The sequence below is a fragment of the Labeo rohita genome, chromosome 9, assembly GCF_022985175.1.
Source record: "Labeo rohita strain BAU-BD-2019 chromosome 9, IGBB_LRoh.1.0, whole genome shotgun sequence".
Lineage (NCBI taxonomy): Eukaryota > Metazoa > Chordata > Actinopteri > Cypriniformes > Cyprinidae > Labeo > Labeo rohita.
Genome location: NC_066877.1, coordinates 22,387,373 through 22,411,677, shown reverse-complemented (window position 1 = coordinate 22,411,677; position 24,305 = coordinate 22,387,373). Strand labels below are relative to the sequence as shown.

The 24,305-nt window shown below is 36.1% G+C and overlaps 1 protein-coding gene across 6 annotated transcripts in view; it reads right to left on the bottom strand.

Moving 5' to 3' along the window:
• vangl1 (VANGL planar cell polarity protein 1) overlaps nt 1-24,305 on the bottom strand; it is a 37,313-nt gene that overhangs the window by 7,328 nt on the left and 5,680 nt on the right. For 2 of the 6 annotated variants that reach the window (XM_051119976.1, XM_051119977.1), the window contains exons 2-7: nt 23,062-23,204; nt 19,773-19,990; nt 14,825-14,960; nt 5,542-5,976; nt 3,279-3,454; nt 1,262-1,395 (exon numbers count right to left, since the gene is read on the bottom strand). In XM_051119976.1, the coding sequence (XP_050975933.1) occupies nt 1,262-1,395; nt 3,279-3,454; nt 5,542-5,976; nt 14,825-14,960; nt 19,773-19,843 (952 nt within the window). In that variant the 5' untranslated portion in view covers nt 19,844-19,990; nt 23,062-23,204. The remainder of the gene's footprint in view (nt 1-1,261; nt 1,396-3,278; nt 3,455-5,541; nt 5,977-14,824; nt 14,961-19,772; nt 19,991-23,061; nt 23,205-24,305) is intronic. The other 4 variants (XM_051119978.1, XM_051119979.1, XM_051119974.1 and 1 more) reach the window with 2 other exon arrangements.

Sequence of the window (24,305 nt, the reverse complement as noted above, 5' to 3'; positions counted from 1 at the left end):
TAACATGTGAATTGTTACACATACTGATATACAAAAGTTAGGAGTTAAAGTTCAGCCTCAGGCCACCCAAAATGTAGATGAGCTTTTGTCTTCATTAAAACATGAACTCCATTGGTGATGAAATCCATTTAAATTTCTCCAAATCTGTTCTGATGAAGAAACAACCTCATCTACATCTTGTATTCCCTGAGGGTGAGTAAATTTTCACTAAATTTTAATTTTGGGTGAACTTTGGTATTCATTGAAAAGGATAGTTCACACAAAAATGAAAACTACCCCATGATTTACTCACTATCAAGGAATCCTATGTGTATATGACTTTCTTCTTTCAGACGAATACAATCAGAGTTATATTATAAAATCTCCTGGCTCTTCCAAACTTTATAATGGCAGTGAATGGGTGCTGACATTTTGAAGTCCAATAATGTGCATCCATCATAAAAAGTACTCCTCTACGCCTACGTCCTATGTCATCCGCTGGAAAGTCACTCTCTCGTGAGCGCACATACGACAGTTAGAGGAATCTACAGATTACGGTTTATAAAGTCTTAAATATGTATATTTTTCTTACACAAATGCATCGATTCACTTCGATTCACTCACACGTGTGGAGAACTTTTTATGATGGATGGATGCACTTTATTGAACTTCAAAATTTCAACAGCCATTCACTGCAATTATAAAGCTTAGAAGAGCCAGGACATTTTTAATATAACTCTGATTGTATTTGTCTGATAGAAGAAAGTAATATACACCTAGGATGGCTTGAGGGTGAGTAAAACATGGGGTAATTTTTATTTTTGGGTGAACTCTCTCTTTAACAGTAGCGAGTAAACCCGTTGAATGTATTTAATGCATGCTTTTAAATTGCCATTTTAAATTAAATGCATTAAAACGTCATGTTTTACTGAGGTTTTGCTGATTATAAGGGCCCCTGGCTTTATAGCATTGCTCAGATAATATGATGTTGGAAAAACATGATGAGAAAGGTTGATGTTGAAATCTCAGATATTTGATTTGTAAAAATTGTGAAACTGCTCTTTTCTGAAACTCTAGAGGAGACATGCTGCATTATTAGAGACTTTTTCTCAGGACAATAATTTGTGAAGCAGGAGATGGCTCTCATTGCTGTCTAGGAGGAACATTTGATATATTGAGGACATTTCAATTCTGATGGCTTTTCTATAGGCTTTCCAAATGTGACTTGACAATAACAGTCAAGTGATAAAACAGACATTGATTTTACACAGATTAAACTTACCATCTACATTGTAGACTTTCAGCCCAGCCAGATGTTTAGCTGCCCTGGACTTAGCAGCCGTCAGTAGGGCAGGGTTATGAACTGAGAAATCCTTGTAATAGTGTTCAAGAATTACCAGGGCTGCCCGTTGAATGCTACAAAAAGAGAGAGAGACAGACCGAACAACAATGTAAAAAAAAACCTTGTAATATTCACTGGTTATATGTGTTTTGGTGTCTATTAAAACACAGGAACAGACAATGCCATCATATATTTCATTAAACAGTCAATGGATGTCAGATAATAATAGATTTCATTCTGCTTTGTGTGTGTGTGTGCACTGCTTGACTCTGCAGCAGCACTGAATCAAAAATGTTCAGCCAATGAAACAATGAGAGCGAAAGAACAAAGGAAAGCGATGGGCAGGAGAGAGGAAGGGAGAGGGGAAGCAACGCAGGGCAAAGTAGGGAGTGTCTGTAATGGAGTGATTAATGGACCTTTTTCCCCTGGCCCAACCTCAACTCATTATTAATGCATTAAACAGTGCACACACACACAGTTTTGTGTATATAGACAAGCACATATAATATCTCAGCAAGAAAGCTGGTCAGCCATATAATCAGTGCAATTACAGAGACAACCTTTAAAGGGATAGCTCACCCAAAAATGAAAATTCTGTTATTAATTACTCACCCTCATGTCGTTCCAAACCTGTAACACTTTCATTCATCTTCGTAACACAAAATATATTGATGAAGTAATATATTTTTGATAAAATCCGAATTGCTGACCCTGCATATACAGCAACATAATTACCACGTTCAAGGCCCAGAAAGGTAGTAAGGACATTGTTAAAATAGTCCATGTGACGTCAGTGGTTTAACCGTAATTTTATGAAGCTACAACTTTTGGTGTGCAAAAAAAATAAAAAAATAAAAAAATGATAACTTAATTCAACAATTTCTTCTTTTCCGTGTCAGCCTCCGCCATACGTTGACAAGAGTACCATGATGAAGATGAACAATGAACGAAGGTCTTACAGGTTTGGAACGACATGAAGGTGAGTAATTAATGACAGAATTTTCATTTCTGGGTGAACTTATCCGTTAATGTTCTTAAAAAATATTTCTGTGTTAATATATATATACATGCAAACAAACATTATTCAGACAGATATAATTTTGTATTATTTTTTTACTAGTGAGTCCAGGACACTATAGTTTGTTTATGTAAGTGAGGATAACAAAATAAAGTAAACTGTTACATCTTATTCCCAAAAATTATTCATACAGTGGACTACAAGTAAAATTTGGGACCAAAAATTGGATGTGACACTTTGACCTGACCATGTTTTGTTACATACCTTTCTATCAATCTATTTCTATCTATTCCTATCAATTTGTTTTGACAGAGTTTAACTCTTGAGTTCTTTTGAGTTATTTTATTACAATTTTCTAAGCTATAGCAAATAAAGATAATGTCTGAAAGGTTTCTGAATATATTTTGGTTTAACTGCAATTCATTTGTTCCAACACAGTTGAACTCTGAGTTCTTGTCATATTTTATTACCATTTTCTAAACTATAGTGAATAAACTGTGATAATGTGAAAAATGTTGAAGGTGTCAGAATACTTTTTGGTTTGACTATAGTTCATTTGCAGATTTGATGTATGAAACTTTATAAAAATAAAGAATCTTAAATTATTTTTACATTTCACTAAAGAACCCATTTCTAATTAAAACATTTTTACTGCATACGCTTCTTTATTTGGTAAAAGGTTCCTCAGATCAGCTTATTGGTTTCTAGATTCTTAAACACATCAACACATAATTGTTCTTCTACAGAGGTAGAATCTAAAAATAATTTTCCAACATAAACTTTTTTAGTTCTGTAGGACTATATAGTATTAGTTGGAACCTGTATTTTGAAGTGTGACTAGTATCTTCTTTCTTGTTCTTTCTTTTAACTAAAGAGCATCTATTAGACTGTTAAACAGCATATTGTAGTTTTTTATTGATCACTGTAATCAGCTGGCACCTGAGCTGTCCCAGGTTGTAGTGGTGAGTCTCTCCATCGGTGGAGCGCACGACACAGAGAGAAAAGCAGGGCTGCAGATGCCGGATCTCCAGCAGAACTACTGCCAGGTAATGGATGAACAGCAGAGCATCCACCAATGATACTGCAAACTGCACTATGCCTTGGTAGTTCTCATCCTGTCAAGCACAGATAGTAAAGCAATAAGCCAAGGGAATCAAAAGCACTTGTACTGAATATAGTGAAGTTCTTCAAAGAAAAGTCCTGTTTTATCTTTATTTTCAGTGTTACAATAACTTAATAAAATAATAATAAAATAACAATTTAATAATGTCTTAAACTAATACTTTTTTTTTTACATGAATGCTTTAAATGGATTAAAAGTGGCATTAAAGACATTTATGTTACAAAAGATTCTATTTGAAATAAAATCTGTTCAATTAACTTTCTGTTCATCAAAGAAACCTGAAAAAGGTATCAAGATTTTCAACACTGATAATAATAAGAAATGTTTCTTTAGCACCAATTCAGCATATTAGAATGGTTTCTAAAGGATCGCTTGACACTGAAGACTGAAGTAATGGCTGCTGAAAACCCAGCTTTACCATCACAGGAATAAATTACATTCTAAAATATATTAAACAGAAAACTGTTATTTTAAACTGTAATAATTTTTTACTATATTTATATTTTTGAACAAATAAATGCAGCCTAGAAGAACATAACAGACCTTTGGCATATCTGTAAATATTTTAAAGGGGCCATTGGATGCCTGTTTTCCACAGGTTGATATGATTCTTTAAGGTCTTAATGAAAAGTCTATAACTATGTTTCCATCACCCTGTTTTTGTGCGCATTTTGAAGTTTCACATCAGAAATGAGTGATTGAAAATTAAAAAAAAAAAAAAATCCCTTAATTCACAAAAAAAGTTTTTACATTTGCTTCAGGTGGTTTTTGAATTGTGCGATAAAGGGGTTAATGCGAATAATGGAAGATGGAAACGCATTTTGCGAATGAATTCCTTCACACGCACAAAGTCATGTGACTTCATTATGGGATGGGATAACTTGACTAACTAGCAGACTGATCTCATTGCACAGCATCTGAAATGTTGTTATAGTCATTTTAAAATACCTGAGAAAAGTCTGCCATCAAAGCATTTTTTATACAATTGCCTCATAGAACTGTCTTGAAAGACTGCGTTCACAAACAGCTGGCATCTCCCTCTGAAACAATGACCGCATGTATTGTGTTTCGTCTGCACTCTTTGAATCACAAGTAACTTATTATATGTGAACATTATTATGTTCAGTGACTTCTCCTACTTTTCTTAGTGATATTTAGTGCCAGTTTATGAAGTGATAATTTTTTCTCTTTGACTTGTTCTCAATTTCTCAATGGTAGTGTAAAACAACACTCATTTTACCTTGTCAAAATCGGCTCTTTACACAGCAACCCTTTTTGTTGCATGTCCCTTAAAATGCTAATGAGCTCTGCTCACCCCGCCCCTCTCTTCTGTGGAGTGACGAGTCGTCCTGTTCACTTTAGCCGCATTTGTCCGCAAAACTCGCTAACAAGCACATTATTAGGAATGGCGATTTGCAAAGATTCATTAAAAAAACCCTTATACTTACATCTTCTGTATAGGTGAAGCTGGATCACGAATGATTCACACGAACATAGACGCATTTAGGTAGATCAGAGGGCGCATTCCCGCCAAAAACGAAAGTAACGTTAATCCTCTGGGTCTTCACCGGCTCAGATGTCGGGACTGTTATGATCATTATTACAGCCAACAACAAAACACCTCTATTGCTTAGGGAGCCATTCTTGTCTACATCCCTGCTCTGGTGTCGAAGCAATGGCAGTCGGACTGTTCACAGCTCACTCAGGGCGGGTCTAAGGTAAGACGGACGTGTCAATCAACTATGGAGGAAGTGGCCTTGGTCTGTGTGACATCACACAGCCAAGAAGCTGAGAATTGCTTGATTTAGAAAAAGGGAATTATTTATAGAGATTAAAAAAAAATTCCACTGGGTGGATTTTTATCATTATTGGGTGGTTGTGTACACACACTGCCAACACACATTTATGTTCAAACAACTTGTGAGTTTTGCATCCAATGACCCCTTTAATATTGCTTTGAATGTGGCTCATCAACATCTGAAACTATTCATTTTATAAAAACGGAATACAATCACAGTTCCACAAATCACAACATGTTTCTCTTGACTATTCATGGTCCCTTCACACATTTGCCCATACCTGTGAATCCAAGATGCGCACTCCAAAGAATAGCCAATATGAGAGCAGCAGGAGGAGTGTGAGCAACCCCAGCAGGGCGCGGAACACTGCTATCCGGGGCAGGGAGGCTCGTGCCGGTCGCACAAAGAGCGCCCAGCCAGCCAGCAGCAGAATGAGGAGCTTGAAAGCCAGCGAGAGAAACAGGCCCTCACAGGCAGTACCACAAGCCTGCAGGCGCTCCGGCCACATCAGCTGGGGCAGCACCAGGAAGGACAGTGGGGTGACCAGAACCAGCAGGCCTAGGACGAGGGTGAGGGCCAAAGGAAGGAAGCGCACACAGTTCAATTTCTCTACTGGACCTTCCGTCTCTTTCCCGAAGCCTGCCAAATCCTCTTGAGACAAGCTGTGGTCTGATGTTCCAGTGACCGCTGTGGTAGTTTCTCCCCAGTTGTCATCCTGTCAAGAGGTGGGAGGGGATCAGCAATGTATCATGCACATAAAAAATTTAACATACTCCTAAAAGCCCTGTTATCTCAGAGGCCCAACCCCCAGCACTCAGAATCGATAATACAGGAAAAGACACATCAATTCTGATTTGCCCTCTTTTCCATCCCTGTTGGTGAGATGACAAATATTCTTCACAGCTAATTCACACAGACAGTACGGAAATACCCAGGTCTCCCTCATCAGCATACATTAATGACAAATACCCAAAACTCACATACATCTGCATATAAATGAACCTGAGAACTGAGAGACAGACTAACAACAAATGAGAACTTTCTAACAGCAGGACGTCTGAGTGAATGCCACTAGAATGAGAAATGCAGTGCAGATTAGAATTCCATTACAGATTATTCTGCACTAAGGATGGTAATTCATCTGCAACTATTTATATATTTATTTATGGACCTGTTTGCTTATTTATGCATCTATTTGTATGAACAGAAGCTGTATTTTGTATGGTAATGTAGTTTAGTGAATTGAATCTGAATTGAGAAGTTTTCAATACATGTAAATGACAGCAATAATATTATCATAATAATAACAGACATAAAATATAGCTGCATGCAGCAATTACTGAGCCAACCATCGACTATATTTGCTAAGCTCAATTCAATGAGTTTAGGAACAACACTGCTGCAGCTTTGCAATAGGGCAGAGCTTGCATAAGCTGGTATTGTTAGATTCAAAGAACCATGATGCACAGCTTATGGCCTAAAGAAATAAAGAATAAGACAACAAAGAAGGAGGACAACAAAAAAAGAAAAAGAAAAAGAATTTCCCATTCTGTTACACGGTTTAGAGTTTGTGCCAACCCATGTGCAAAAATAACTTTACAGGTCATCACCAGAAGTGAGGAAATGGCAGATGGAAAAGGTTAAAGAAGCAAAGTGTGTTGTAAAAGTTGGTGGAAACACAAATACGGATGCACATGAACTTGTTTATTTAAAAAAAAAAAAAGGCCATCAGATGAAGTCACAAGGCCAACCTCTAAAAAGTGTTTTGTTAGCAGCAGAGGCAAATACTACTGTAAAATACTGCTGTAATCATTATCTGTAAAATTTATACTCAATTCTTTGAGCGTTGAAGTATAACACAGTTACTCATACAAAATAAAAAACGTTTTGGAATCCTCAAAAGTCTCACCTTAGACCTGTAGTCTAAGGTGACTCTTTTGAGGATTCCAAAAGAGGTCAAATCTTACAATCAATTAGCTAATCATTTTTTTCTATCACCAGAATTTTTAGTTTTACTTTCTTTGAACGCTGAAATGAAACTGTTTTTGCTACTGTTCCTTTAAGTCTTCAAAAAAATAACCTTTCAAATTATTGGCTCTCCACATGGGAAATTAAATATTCAAGTAAAAATAATAACTACTAGCAGGTTGCATCCTTCAATAGGTCTTTTTGCAAAGGTTAACACAAACTCTTAGATCAGACTGAAATTATCAGTAGTGATGTCGTTTGAGACATCGTTTAAATGTTTAAACCAGCTTAAAGGGGTCTTCGGGTGCCCATTTTCCACAAGTTCATATGATTCTTTAGGGTCTTAATGAAAAGTCTATAATATACTTTGGTTAAAAATTCTCAATGGTAGTGTAAAACAACACTATTTTTACCTTGTCAAAATCAGCTCTGCAAAAATCATCCCATTCTGGTTGAGGCTGCTTTAAATGCAAATGAGCTCTGCTCACCCCGCCCCTCTCTTATCTCTGTGGAGTGACGAGCCTGTTTACTTTAGCCACATTTAGTCGCGTTTAGCCTCTAAACTTGCTAACTAACACATTATAAGGAAAGGCGATCGCAAAGATTCATAAAAATGTTTTTTATGATCACGTGGATCACGAATGATTCATGCGAACATAGGCGGATATATGTACATCGGGATCCCTGCTTCGGCATCAAAACATGGAGGTTGGACTGTTTCAACTGATCTTAGGTAAGACGTTCATGTCAATCAACTATCGTGGGAGCGGCCTCTGACGGTGTGATGCCACAACGACAGGCATCTGAAAATGGCTCGATTTGAAAAAGGGAATATTATTTTTACAGATTAATTAAAAACTACTGCATGGATTTTTAGCATTATAGGGTAGATTTGTACATACACTGCCAACACACACTAATGTTTAAACAACATGTAAAAGTGAACTTAGCATCCAATGATCTCTTTGAGCACTGTTTAATACGAATTACATATAGGTTCAAGATTATTTTGTTTTATGAGCGGAATCTGAATTTACAGTTAAAGGAGAACAAAAATGTACAGATAATTTTATTTACCCCCTTGTCATCCAAAATGTTCATGTCTTTCTTCAGTCGTAAAGAAATTATATTTTTTTGAGGAAAACATTTCAGGAATGTTCTCCATATAGTGGACTTCAATGGTGCCCCTGAGTTTGAACTTCCAAAATGCAGTTTAAATGCAGCTTCAAAGGGCAGAGGCCCGATGCCAGCCGAGAAAGAAAAGTCTTATCTAGCGAAACGATCAGTTATTTCTTTAAAAAATTGACCATTTATATACATTTTAACCCCAAATGTTTGTCATGTCCAGCTCTGCGTGAACTCTGTGTATTCCGGGTCAAGACAGTTAGAGTATGTCGAAAAACCCCCATCTCATTTTTTCCTCCAACTTCAAAATCGTCCTTCATCACTGCAGAAATACTGACCCAGTGTTAACAAAGTGAACGTTGAAGAGGATCAAATGTCCTTTACAAAAAAAAGGTAAACCAGCGATGTAGGATGATTTTGAAGTTGAAAATGAGATGGGAGTTTTTTTGACCTCGAGTTTTTCGATGGGATCGTTTAGAGCCCTTTAAAGCTGCATTTAAACTGCATTTTGGAAGTTCAAACTCGTGGGCACCATTGAAGTCCATTATAGGGGGAGAAATCCTGAAATGTTTTCCTTAAAACATAATTTCTTCACAACTGAAGAAAGAAAGACATGAACATCTTGGATGACAAGGGGGCGAGTAAATTACCTGTAAACATTTGTTCTGGAAGTGAACTTCTCCTTTAACATTCTTATAAAGTTAAGTTGGGGAAAAAAAAAACTTCTCTTGTGTGAATGACTACAGTTTAAAAAGATAAAGGATTTATCTGGATATTCACGCTTGATTTTGAGTTTAAATAGTCAATGAAATGAGGGTGAATAAATGATGACAGACAACAATTTTATATTTTCTTGGCTTATTAGCGTATAATTCCACAAAGATGATTTTGTAATTTTTTATAATGATGCCTTTGTTAATTGAATATCTCTTATGAGCTGATTCTTTGTGACCAGAGGGCAGTTCTGATCTGTTCCATTTTGCCCACAGTCCACATTGTTGAATGTGCTTCCCCCACTGAGCGAGACAAAAGAAGCACACAGCACAGCTAATAGTGTGTGTTTGTATGTGTGTTAGTGTTCTGCTTGACTCGAGTACAGCTCATTTCCCTCTGACAGAGCCACAGTCTGAGCTGTACCACAGAAAGAAAAGCAGGAAGAGAGGGAGTGGTAAACAAGTGTGAGAAACTCCTGCACCCCTCTCTTCTCCACCCTCCATCCTTTTCCTCTCATTTTTTTTCCAAAATAAACCTGCATAGGCGTGTTGCTCAGATTTACAACTCTAAATCAAAATGAGGAATATGGACATTATTATAAAATCACATGAGAACACTAACAGCACAATGATTTAAACTGATATTCAGTAGTACTGGACAGCATGCCTCACTCTCAAGAGAGTTTAACTTGATTCTGAATTAACTTGTTTTGAACCCAAGACATTCCTTTTAATACAATAGTTGGCTTTGAAAAGTTAGAAACTGCATTAGAAAAGGATTATGTATCTCATTATGACTCTGGGCTATTTGCCTGAATGAGAGGCGAGACAAATCAAAGCAAAACAATCTTGAGTGAGTGAATCTGGGAAGAAGGGGAGGGACTAAAATAGACATCTGTCACTGGTGATGAGGCTCTGTGATTATTTTTTTTAAAGCTTTTACTTGTTGGGAACATACAAGTTTATGCAGAACAAGTTGTCTACTATTCCCATTTTACAGCCTCACTGTGTTTGTAATCAAGCGTTTGCAAACTATTCTAACTCAAACTTACGGAAAATGTTTTTTAAATAAAGACTGAAAGAGTCATTGGAAGCTCAGTGGTGGTAACACTGACGTCATGTGACCATGGTGTAGTTTGTTTATAGCCTACACTTTTTCTTTCTGGTGATTGCTTCAAAATGCAAAAGTTGTGTTCATTTGTGAAGACTATCATGATGAACAAAACATGTAAGAATCATAAACTTTTGTTCATCACACATTTTTGTTTTGCAATAAACCAAAAGCCAATGGAAAAATCCTATTGTTCTTTTTTCCCACCAAAGGTTACTAACTTACAGGTTGACCTACAAGATATGTCATCACTGCAACATAATTATCAGACAACATCAACATACGCCTGAAAAATACTGACAAGGCCTAAATACTGAAACAACAGATAAATCAATGTAGCCTTTGAAATTCAGCCAATCAGATTACAAAGCCAGAGCATCTGTTTTAAAAATAAAAATGACACTAGCAAGAAAGAGACCCTCAAACAAGGCCACAACAAGCAAATATAAACATAGACCCTTTCTTAGCAAGTAAGTTATGACTTACATGCTTGCTATTCCAAGCCATTTTGTTCATTAACGTCTAAAGTTTCCTCACAGGAGGAAACATTCCAGAGGCTCAGGCTGAATGACAGGAAGACGAAAGAAGATCAGAGCCAACATGATGAAATTACACAGGGAAGAATAGACCTGACAGCCGTTCAAGGGCATGGCATTAACCTTTTAGCAGTGCCAGGGGCTTTCCTCGATTTACTATGATATTTTTACCAAATATACCAGTGTATTCGCTCCTTTAAATATGAGAGCTCTGCCATTGTAATTGAAATTATCTATGAGAAGATAAAAACTCTTCAATGATTATGAAATGCTGGTATTGGCATATGTGACCCTGGACCACAAAACCAGGTCAAAGGGTCAATTTTTTAAAATTGAGATTTATACATCATCTGAAAGCTGAATAAATAAGCTTTTCACTGATGTTTGGTTGGTTAGGATAGGACAATATTTGGGCGAGATTTGAAAATCTGGAATCTGAGGGTGCAATCTAAATATTGAGAAAGTCACCTTTAAAGTTGTCCAAATGAAGTTTTTAGCAATGCATATTACTAATCAAAAATGAAGTTTTGATATATTTACGGTAGGAAATGTACAAAATATCTTGATAGAACATGATCTCTAATGATTTTTGGCATAAAAGAAAAATTTATTATTTGGATCTACACAATGTATTTTTGGCTACTGCTACAAATATAACCGTGCTACTTAAGACTGGTTTTGTCGTCCAGGGTCACATATGAAGGTCTGGCAGATTCATGTCTGGTTATACAGTATATACACTAATGTTAAAAAGTTAGGCGTTGGTTTGGTAACATCAGCAAGGCTGATATAAAAAATACAGCAAAAACAGTAATACTACAATTTTACAATTTAAAATAACTTGTTTTTTTATTTTAATATATCTAAAAATGTAATTTATTCCTGTGATGGCTGAATTTTCAGCAGCCATTTCTCCAGTCTTTAGTGTTACATGATCCTTCAGAAAACATTCTAATATGCTGATTTGCAGCTGAATTATTCTCCGTCATTATTTGCTTGATCAATTAATAATGGTTCTTATTATTGTCAATGTTTAAAGTATTCAAAGAAAAGTACTGCTCAAAAAAAAAAAAAAAAAAACTTTTTGAACATGAATGTAATTTTATTCAGTATTGATCTATAAAATATAAAGCACTGAAAATTCATAACTAGGTCTGATCAATCCATGTCTTTAAGTCCTCTGAAGCAGAAGTGTACAGTATTAAAGACACACACACACTCTTGCACAAATTAATGTAGACAGACATGAGGACCTATAAAAACTTTGTGTGCCTTTTGCCCCTGAGGGGGAGCCAAGTAGGTCAGAATAACTGAGACCCAGTAGGAAGTACAAAGCGGTGTCTCTTTATACTGAGATGTATGTCACTCCTATTTTCCATATCTGTCTACACCACAAAACCCCCTCCTTACACAAACACACACTCACACACACACACACACACTTTACCCTCGAATTCTGTCATTTCCTTTTCATTGTCTCTCTAATAAATATTCCAGCACAGTCACCTCACCTTCCCTGTGACCTGACTGTTTCCTGTACATATGTGTCTATGCAGCTATATGCCAGTATATGATAACCAACATCACAGGAAAACAGATATATACATTTTAGGTCTGTTTCACACTGCATGCTCATAGCAGCAAATGTTTTTTGGCTCGTAAAGTTTCACCACTGAGCCTATTTTTCCAACTCTAAGTGTGCTGAATGCAGCAGAAACACATTGAAAACACTGTAAACCATTTTATTAACACAATGTTTTACAATATTGGCTTTTACAAAGAAACACAAAATAACAGAGTCAGTTACTTGACAGTTGACAAAAAATACATCTATCTGCCTTTATTTAATTTATATATCGACAGGCACCCGAACACTGCAAATAAAGTAAATCAGAGTGAATCCAGATAGTATAAAAAGTTTATAGAGTTTGGATTAACATTGTACAGTAATTACTATTTGGATGTAAATGTGATCCACTTTGCTCACAATCAAATCTGTAATAATAATTCTCAATTGCACACACCTACTCATTGTGGTAAACCAGAAATCACTTTAGTTTCTGCATAAAGCTGCAGCTCTTTTATGCATCAGAAACACAGTCAGTGTGAAAGCACAAAGTAAACCTGCTATTGCAGTTAAGCTGCAACACCACTTGCGTGCTGTTTATGCATGCGGTGTGAAACAGCATGAATCACATCTGTGGCTCACTTTTACAATGGAGTGCTAGCAGGCAAGCAGACTGAAGGCTAAAAAAGCACTAAAGTGAAGCTTGTAGTTTTGATAAAGAACTATATACACAAATCACATGCTAGTTTAGTTGTAAAAGACTCTAAATTGTCTTTTTGAGGCGGGGCATCTTTTCTTTGATTTTAAATTTCTGAATATTGCTTTAATCTGTCAAAACACTGGGCACTTCACAAATGAAATACTCTGGCTGCACATAGCATTCAATAAACATAATGCATCTCTCTATTTTCTGGAGCATGTCGCTCTCTGAAATCCCTGTTATCCTCTTTACTCTGTTAACTATGGCCTGTGCGTTTGCTGAGCTGGAGCTCAGAGGTCAGGATGACGCCCTCTGTCCCATCACATACAGTCTCATCATATATATTCTGCACAAATGCATATGCAATGCAGCATTAAAAACTACAAGAATGTCTGTATTTATGCATCTATACACTGTATGTATACAGTGATGTGTGACTATTTTTATTGGCTTGCAGTGTGCGCAATAAGTAAAATAAGGATTAGAAAATTACTTTATATATATACATACATAAATATATAATATAAATACATGCATAAATACATCAACTTACAGTTCAAAAGTGGGGTCAGCAAGACTTTTTCTTTAAATATTTATAATAGAAGTCTTTTAGTATCTTGTGTTCAGCAGGGCTGCTTTTATTTGACCAAAATATAGTAAAACAGAAATATTGTGAAATATTATTACAATTTAAATAACTGTTCTTTATTTTAACATATTTAAAAATACATATGTGACCCTGGACCACAAAACCAGTCATAGGTACACCAGGTATATTTGTAGTAATAGCCAACAATACATTGTATGGGACATAATTATCAATTCTTCTGTTATGCCAAAAATCATTAGGATATTAAGTAAAGAACATGTTCCATGAAGATGTTTTGTAAATTTCCTACCGTAAATATATCAAAACCTACTTTTTGATTAGTAACATGCATTACAACTTAATTTAGACAACTTTAAAGGCGATTTTCTCAATATTTTTTTGCACCCTCAAATTCCAGATTTTTAAATAGTTCTATCTCGGCCAAGTAAGTTTAAAAAAATTGACCCATATGACTGGTGATGGCAAAGCCGAATTTTCAGCAGTCATTACTCCAGAGTGTCATGATTCTTCAGAAATCATTCTTATACACTGATTTGTTGCTCAATAAATATTATTATCTTTGCTGAAAACAGCTTTGCTGCTTAATTAATATTTTATGTAAACCAAGTTACATTTTTCCAGGATTCTATGATGAATAGAACATTTAAAAGAATAGCATTTATTTGAAATAAAATCTTTATTGTCACTTTTGATTAACTTAAAGCATCCTTGTTAAATAAAAATAATTAATAATTAAAAATAAATAATTTCCTAATGTAAATAGACTTACTGACCCCAAATTTTAATATAATTAATATTTAATTAAAGTTTTATATTAATATAATATTTATTATTATATAAAAATACAATAGATTTTATATAAAATATTGATATTATATGAAATATCACAATTTTAATTACTTACTTTAATTCTGAAAGGCTGGTTTCCAACCAAAAAATGCTGTGATTTGTTAAGATATATTAAATATTAAAATAATTTGAATATGATCGTTTCATTTCTTAAAACGTTCTGTTTCCTTGCCTGTTTCCTTTCCTGTTTCCCCAGCTTCCAAGCTCTCTGTTGCTTTACGCTAATCCTTGTCAGTCTGTATAGAGTGTTCTGAGAAGGTGTTTTATTCATGCAACTCACAGGTTCAGTTCCCCTGGAGTCAAGTAAGGAATCTACATCAATGGCACAATGGTGATACTCCCTGTCACATCCACTCCCTCAAATATATTCAGCGTCTGACTCACCTGTGCGTCTGTGGGGGCGGAGCCTTGATCCGGCTGCTGTGGCTGAGCTGATGATGCACTGATGGTGACATTTTTGTCTGAGCGGCTGCTGCTGTCTCGGCTGTGTGATTTGTGCCGATCCCTGCTGCTGCGTTCACTGCACGAGAGAGACACACACAGCGACGGAGGTGAGGGAAACGCTGTCGCCATGGCGATGGGAGCTGGGAAACACACTCAGACTAATGACAGGATAACCACCATCATCATTCTCCCTCCTCATCCTCTCGCTGACATGCGCTGGCTTCCTCTAGCACTGTCTCGCACATGCCCTAGCTGAAGCATCTGGTGCAAACTGGGTTAGATGCAGTGAGCTGTGACGACCCTAATCCAAGCACAGCGTTCTCTCTCTCTCTTTCTCTCTCTATCACTCAGTCTTTTTAGTCATCATAGCTGATGTCAGACAAGCCTTAGAATAAAACAAAACTGATAAACAAACAAATACAGCACTACTGCAAACAAAAGCTTAAGCAAACATTCTATCACAGCATCTAACATAGGTGTCTCGCTCTGAGTAATTATTGACATAAGCAAATAACAGCAAATATCTGCAAAGAGCTTTTGTTCTCACACTGTCTGTGTTTAATAATATAGTTTTCACAATGAAGCATGACAATATCATTGTTACAGTGACTGATGACACACTAGCTTCCATGTTATTTTTCTGTACTATGGAAGTCAATGTGGACCAACAACTGTTTGGTTACCCACATTCTTCAAAGTATCTTCTTTTGTGTTCAGCAGAAGAAATAAACTAATACTGACCTGGAACGACATTTGGGTGAGTAAATGACAAAATTTTCAGTTTTTCGCTATGGCTTTAACCATAACAGTGGTTTTCACCTGGTTTAGCCAATTATTCACTGCAAAAAGCAAATGGCATCATGACACAAAAGCTGATAAGTTTATTTATTTCACCATCGTGAAAAATAATAATAATAATAAATACGTATCAGATAAATAGTGTTATTTCACTTTTATTGACTATTACTATTATAATTTTTGATTTTTAATACTTTCTGCTTTTTAATACTTTGTTGTGCTTTTGTAATTTTTTATCTATATAGTTTTGTCTATAAGTTTTAGTATTAGTTTAATGAAAATGAGAAATGTTGAAATAAAGTAGGTTTCAGTGATATACAGTTGAGGTGAAAAGTTTACATACACCTTGCAGAATCTGCAAAATGTTAATTAATTTACCAAAATAAGAGGGATCATACAAAACGTATGTTACAGATTTAAAGATGTATTTAGTACTGACCTGAATAAGATATTTCACATAAAAGACATTTACATATACATCCACAAGAGAAAATAATAATTGGATTTAAAAAAATGACCCTGTTCAAAAGTTCACATACGCTTGATTCTTAATACTGTGTTGTTACATGAATGATCCACAATTGTGTTTTTTTTTTTCACAGCATTTTTGTGTATTTGAACCCTTTCCAACAGTAACTGAATGATTTTGAGATCCATCTTTTTACACTGAGGTCAACTAAGGGATTCATATGCAACTATTACAGAAGGTTCAAACACTCACTGATGCTTCAGAAGGCAAAACGATGCATTAAGAGGCGGGGGGTGCAAACTTTCTGAATTTGAATATCAGGGTAAATTTAACTTATTTTGTCTTCTGGGAAACACGTAAGTATCTTCTGTAGCTTCTGAAGGGCAGTACTAAAAAAATATGATATTTAGGCAAAATAAGAAAAAGGTGCACATCTTCATTCTGTTCAAAAGTTTACACGCCTGGCTCTTAATCCATTGTTTTTCCTTCTGGAGCATCAGCGAGTGTTTGAACCGTCTGTAATAGTTGCATATGAGTCCCTCAGTTATCCTCAGTGGGAAAAGATGGATTTCAAAATCATACAGTCATTGTTGGAAGGGGTCCAAAAACACAAAAGAATAAAACCAAAAAAAACCCAAAGAATTCTCTTTGTCCTGCTGATGTCGGTTCAAACCTCAACCAGATCTTTAACTGCTAAACCACACCAAATTCTCTAATTCTTCTTTCTTTTCTCATTTTCTAAAATGATCTAAATGGTCTTCAGACTACATATTTCCTTTGCTTTTAACAGTGCTATTGGTCTTGGCACAGAGTTCCCAAAGAGATTTTTAAAAAATGTAATCAATTAATAAAACACCAAAGCCCCTTTTACCAGCAGTGCAGATCTATTAAACTCTGTGCGTATTTTAGTATTCTAAATACCCTGCTGCAAGCATGGGACTGTAATTAGTAGTTATATAAACTGGGTGTTGATGCTGAATGGGAGAGGCAGTATGATAGCCCCTGGTGAAACATTGAGGTGTCCGTCCCCACCCTGATATTATAAATGTGTGTTGATGTAAACTGTGCAGATCAGCTTCATTTAAAATTTGGAAGAAAGCAATATCTGAGCCTGCCCACTGATCCAAAGAAAAGTGGCTAGATGAGTGAATGCTATGAGATACAGATACAGACAGAAAAAGACAGTTTGAAGGTGGTGTGTGAAAAATATTAGCGAGTAGGAAATATTTTAATTATCACTGTTTTATAGGGATACTTCATCCAAAAATGAAAATTCTGTCATTAACTACTAACCCTCATGTTGCACAAAATTGCTGTCTATGGAGGGTCAGAAAGCTCTCGGATTTCATCAAAAATGTCTTAATTTGTGTTCTGAAGATGAACAAAGGTCTTACAGGTTTGGAACAACATGAGGATGAGTAATTAATGACAGTTTATTTTTGGGTGAACTATCCCTTTAACTATCATTTGCACATCTTTTAGAGACAAGTTTTACTTTGTCCATGTCTGTAAAAGTTATACTTAGACTAAGTACTGAACAGACATAATTACGGTAAGATATGGAGATGATAAGATATATGCTCTAGTTCATCCAGAAATAGTTAACTAACTGACAAAGAATATTAAGAGAAAGAAAGAGGGATAAAGAAGTAAAAAGTGGCAGGAAGTTTGTAGCCGAACAGAAAGAGGACATTTATTTGTGGCTTTCTTAGTGAAGACACATACATTCTTTGCTTTCATGCTGGAATTCCTCAGGCCTGTTTGGGCCTTTCACTGGAGATTTTATAGGAAACCAAACAATAGTGGAGCTCAATAAATAACCTCCTAATTACAGTGGGTGGGGTCAACACAGTCTAATAGTTTTAGAGTATATCAGTAAGCACTGACAAGGAGACCTAGGAGAATATGTGAAAGTCTCTGGCTTTATCCTAGTGCTGGAGGGTTTGACCAAAATTTTAGGATTTTGGTGGTTTATCACGGTTTTTCCCAAACAGTGCCTTTATGTTAAAGAAGAAGTTCACTTCTAGAACAAAAATTTACAGATAATTTAATCACCCCCTTGTCATCCAAGATATTCATGTCTTTCATTCTTCAGTCGATAAGAAATGATGTTTCTTGAGGAAAACATTCCTGAATTTTTCTCCATATAATGGACTTCAATGGTGCCCCCAAGTTTGAACTTCCAAAATGCAGTTTAAATGTGACTTCAATGGCTCTAAATAACCCAGCTGGAGAAGAGGGGTCTTATCTAGAAAAACGATCTGTCATTTTTTAAACATGCTTGTCTTGTCTAAGTTTGCGTGAACTGCGGTCAATACAGTTAGGGTATGTTGAAAAACTCCCATCTCGTTTTCTTTCCCAACTTCAAAATCATCCTACACTGCTGCCGAAGGACCGACCCAGTGTTTACAAAGTGAACATGCAGAGAAGATCAAACGTCCTTTACAAAAAAAGGTAAAACAGCGATGTAGGACGATTTTGACGTTGAAGAAGAAAACAAGACGGGAGTTTTTGGACATACGCTAACTGTATTGACCCGGATTACACAGACTACGCATGCGCATCGCAGAGACGAGACAACAAGAGCGCTTGAGGTTAAAAAGTATATAAATTGTCAACTTATTTCAAAAATGACCGATCGTTTCGCTAGATAAGACCCTTCTTCCTCGGCTGGGATTGTTTAGAACCCCCTGAAGCTGCATTTAAACTACATTTTGGAAGTTCAAACTTGGGGGCACCACTGAAGTCCACTATATGGAGAAAAATTCAAACAATAATTTCTTATCAACTGAAGAAAGAAAGACATGAACATCTTGCATGACAAGGGGGTGAGTACATTATATGTAAATCTTTGGTTTGGAAGTGGACTTCTCCTTTAATGGTCATTTACAGTTGGCTTATTTGCTCAGTTAAAGAATTAGTTGTGTGTTATTAATAGATCTAAAAGTTTTTCAACCATAAGTTAGAAGTGTATGCAGTTAACAGGGACAACAACGCTGTCTACGCTTTTTGTAATTCAAACCGATTTACCGTATATCGCCCAGCACTACTTTATTCTGAACAAAAACATAAGCTTTAGGTTTCCTGCAATATTGGTCATGTAGTCATAAAAAGAAAATGTTAAAAGTGCAGAAAAATACCTAAAAATACCCTTTAAAGATCAGCCTGGTTTTGTGTAATCTAGAATTACGCAAATAGAGTCTTCATCTCACGTGAGTATATGCCATTTTATTCATATTTGTGAGGAGTATTCATTTTTAATGAGGAAAAAATTACTGCGTGAACCTTTAGACAAAAACATCTCTTTAATGAGTTATGACACTAATTACCTTTTTAAAGTAATAATTTAGAATCATCAGAGGCAAATTCTCAATAATTTAATCTGCAAGTAATTAAACCCATCCCGTCACTAATGAGCAACAGAATTGTTTCACCGAAAAATTCATTTAATTTTGTTAATACACTTGAAGCTCTAAATAAATGCGGAATCTTTTCATGATGACAATATTAATTTTCTGCTTGAATAAGTGTGAGGAAAATCCTTGAGAGAGAGATGCATTAGAGGAAGAAGGAGAGTCTGGTTTGTGTGCATGCACATGCACAGGCAGTTCAGCCATTTACCTCTGTTTGTTTGACCCCCGCGACCTGTTGGAGTGGTGGGAATAGCCAGAGTGGATGGAATCTGTGTCCATTGTAATACTGTCCGTGCTGTGACTGGTTTAATGCAGCGGAGGGAGGAATGCGGAGGCAGTTAAAGGGCGGACGATGATCAGGACATACATGAAGCTGTGCAAGATAACAGGATCCTTTCTAGGGGCTTTCGGTTATCAAACATTAACCTAAAAAGAGAGAGAGAAAAAGATTTATACCATAAATACATCACATATAATGCAATCATGTTGTAATAATGTACATAAAGGTTAGAGTCATCTCATTTCAGTAAAAAATAACTGCAATGCAGTGCAGCAGTCCAAAAAAGATCATGTGTTCAAGTCCAGGGAAAACAAAACCTAATAAAATGTGTACCTTGAATGCAATGCAAGTTACTTTGGATAAAAGCATCTACCAAATGCATAAATGTGAATGCACACAGCTTTTCTTCAAATCACTGACAACAAATGCAGGAACAGCATCAAGAGTTCACTGCAGCAATGCCTAAAGTACTGTAAAACACCTCTGCTGGCAAGATCAAGGTGCATATGTTTCAGTACTACTCAACTTTAGCCAGTCCAGAAGCCAACTAAGTAAGTTTATTTCGCTTGCCTTCTGCTTCCTCCTTCCTGCAATATATCCGCTAGTGATAATTTATTAAAGAACGGAAGGTATGATCCTTAGGATATCAACTGTATTTCATTAGTATTCAGCGATTCTTTTTCATTAGTATGCCCACAGATCCCTCTCACTTGAGCTGTTGTGGAAGCTATTTTTCTTAGCTGTTCTGTTTGAGTTTTTTCAGTTCTCCACCTTCAGGGAATTCTGACTGCTCGGTTTCATGGTGTCACTTTAAATTTGATCTCCGAAATTGCGAGACTACATTACCGCAAAGCAGACATATGCACTTTCCCACACCTTTCAAACACATTTAGCCTAAGCTTGCTAGCCAGTTATGGTTTTCTTAGCTGCTGAAACGTGAATGACTTGACAGATTGCAGGACAAAAGGGGTATTCTGATTGGTTGGTTATTTAGCAGCGCAGGGGCATATCAAAGTGATGTGACTCACAAGCCCTGGACAAAAAAAAAAAGAGTTTGGAGAAAAAAAAAAAAAGGAGCCTTTGAACCATCACACCATCATTAAAGAGTCACATGAGGCTAGCAAGCAGTGAGTATCAAGGCTTTATACTGAGACTTCCAGCACAGACCTTGTGCATTGATTTATCCGCTCATAAATTACTAATTTGGAGTGCACTCACGCTCTAGTGCCACCTGCCATCTCAAAGCAAGCAAGCAACACATCAACACACGCACAAAGCATGCACACAAATACACACCTATAAGAGGATTTACAAGTCTAAAAATTAGATCACAGCATGGGCAAATTTATTCCATCACAAGTCACTCGTATTAAACCATGATGGAATTAAATTCCTCAATATATTTTCTGCCTCTCACTCTCACTGCCTTCATATACATTTTGGGGGCTTCATTAAATAATTAATTTGTGACAAACGATTCAGCTGATTAAATTACATTTCATTGAAAATGTACTTAAGTACCTGTTTGTTCAAACAATGGATAACAACTTTATAACTCATACGGAACAAAGGAATTACATCACAGGTAATGATTTAATACAATTAGTCCAAATAAAATTTACCTCATTTATTCAGTCTAACTGCAAATATTGACTCTAGCTGCAAATATCTGTATTCTTTGAAATCCCCATGAAATCAAAATGAATTTTTTTGGCTTTTAGTATGAATATGTTAGGGCCTTAAGATTATCTATAAGCTAATGTGCTCCAAAACAAACACAAAATTCTCATTTAGAAGACATAAGCATTCAAAACTTAGTCTCTAACTTCCACTAATATGGATCAAAGATTTTGATGACAACACCCTGCACTTCAGCCTCTCATTAAACTTTCTGTCCAATCAAATGCTCTCTAGAATCTGAAAAGTACCACCCACTACACTATAACTAGAAGCTGGGGCTGTGGCTGAAATCCATCTCTTGTTCACAGAATATTTTCTGTATGGTGAATGGTGCGTAGTGCACTCTATAGGGGCTAGGGAAGGATTCAGACTGTGTAAATATGGTTTTCCTTGCAGTGAATATAGTCTGGATTCACGCACACACCCACAGTCTGCTCTGGTCCGGAGACACAATAGGATGGATCGGATCATACGAGCGAGTTGGTGCAGACCGCAGAATACAATTGAATTCTACACAGAACTACTTTTTATATCAATATGTTTGAGACTGTGGCGGGTATATTTGTAGCAATAGACAAATCAAAATTAGATTTTTCTTTTATACCAAAAATCATTAGGATATAACATAAAGATCAGGTTCCATGAAAATATTTTGTAAATTTCCTACCATAAATATAACAAAACATAATTTTTCATTAGTAATACGCATTGCTAAGAACTTCATTTGGACAACTTTAAAGGCGATTTTCTCAATATTTAGATTCCAGATTCCAGATTTTCAAACAGTTGTATCTCTGCCAGATATTGTCCTATCCCTAACAAACCATGCATCAATGGAAAGCATATTTATTCAGCTTTCAGATGATACATAAATCTCAATTTCAAAAAATTGACCCTTATGACTGGTTTTATTGTCCAGGGTCACATTTTTGATGAAATCTGAGAGCTTTCTGACCCTGCATAGACAACAACTCAACTGACACATTCTAGGCCCAGAAAGGTAGTGAGGACATTGTTAAAATAGTCCATGTGACATCAGTGGTTATGAAGCTACGAAAATACTTTTTGTGCACAAAGAAAATGGAAGTAACAACTTTAATCAATTTCTTCTCTTCTTTGTCAGTCTTTGATTGGTGTTCATGAGAGTATTTTAACAATGCTCTTACTACCTTTCTGGGCCTTGAACGTGTCAGTTGCTTTGCTGTCTACGCCGGGTCAGAAAGCTCTGTGATTCCAGCAAAAATATCTTAATTAGTGTTCTGAAGATGAACGAAGGTCCTACAGGTTTGGAACAACATGAGGGTGAGTAGGGTGAGAGAGAATTTTCATTTTTGTTGAACTATCCTTTTAAGTCTTCTCATAAACACTTATCATAAAGAATGACCCATCAACATCAGTATATCTTATGCAGGTATTCAAAACATCCTTTTGAAATCACAAGAAGGATATTAAACATTCTGTACTGTGGAAAAAAACACATGTTTTGAATGGGACGATTGTCCTAATTGCTGGTTTATCTGAGAATACAGGTAAATACCTCTATGTCCTTAATCAATGTGTGGTATGTGAGTTTGCCAAGATAGCACTGACCACTTTAAAGTCTTCATTTCTCTTATCAATGGGAGAAATCTGACCTGGACAAGCACACATAGCATTCCTCTGGGGTTACCTCATAGTGCCCTGAAACACACACACACACAAAGAAAGAATTCCTCTAAAGTTACTCCATGTACACTGATATGCACTCACAAAAAGTGTATCAAGTTAGGGAGGCTAGGGGCTAAGTATTTTTTATGTCATTATATCCTATCATAAAGGAGAAGAAATCAATTACAGCCAAATGTTTTATAACATCAGACAGGTTTCACTCTTCTTATCTCAGTTTGGCACTGTGTGTCGATCAATTATTATTCTGGAGACAATTCAGAGGTTGTTGCATATTTCACAGGGCAGCACAGGCCAAATAAATCTCTTTTGTTAAAGCAGGAATGCAAGGTTTGAAGACTTTGATATGTGATCTGTCTAGATGAACTGTCTAGAGGCAGTTGAAAACTGAAATCTGTTACAAAATTCATCCTATCATTGTGATACACAGAATCCTAATTCAGAGTGAATGTTTTTTTTCAGATTGCAGTCTATTTCTAAGGTATGGTGATAATTACAGACGAGCACAGTATCTTCGCCTCAACAGCTACTTAGTCACTTTTCAAATCGGCTTAGTGTTTTAAATGAATGCTGCAAAAGGTTTCCTGTAATAACCAGTGACCTTAAATTTCAGTCTTTTTGTCACACATTAGCTTCAAGACTTGGAAGTATGAGTCACATTTGCAATAATTTTGTATGCTTTGAATGCTAATATTAAATGTAATCTTCTTGGAAATGAGCAACCAGTGCTTTGAAAAGAAAAGACGGCAGTAGCAGGAAACAGTGGCATATTTTAATGTGAGCTGATGGACAGTTGCTATTAGAGCATATAGTCAGAATGTAGTGCTAACTGGAGCAGGAGAGTCCCTGGAGGCTTTTACATTTAGCCATCAAAACTCAGATTTTCACAGCCATTACACCTACAGAGCTAAGACACATGAACACACACATCATTTGACAGAGAGGCTCAGCGAAGCCTGTAACATATGTTCAAAGCGCTGAGTAATGCATATCATATACACTCGTGTAGGAACACATGCACATGCAAGACTTTCACATTTGCCTTGCCCTAGAGGCAGTCATGGATGATCAAAGGCAGAACAATAACATTTCTTCACCTACTAAACAAGAATACAA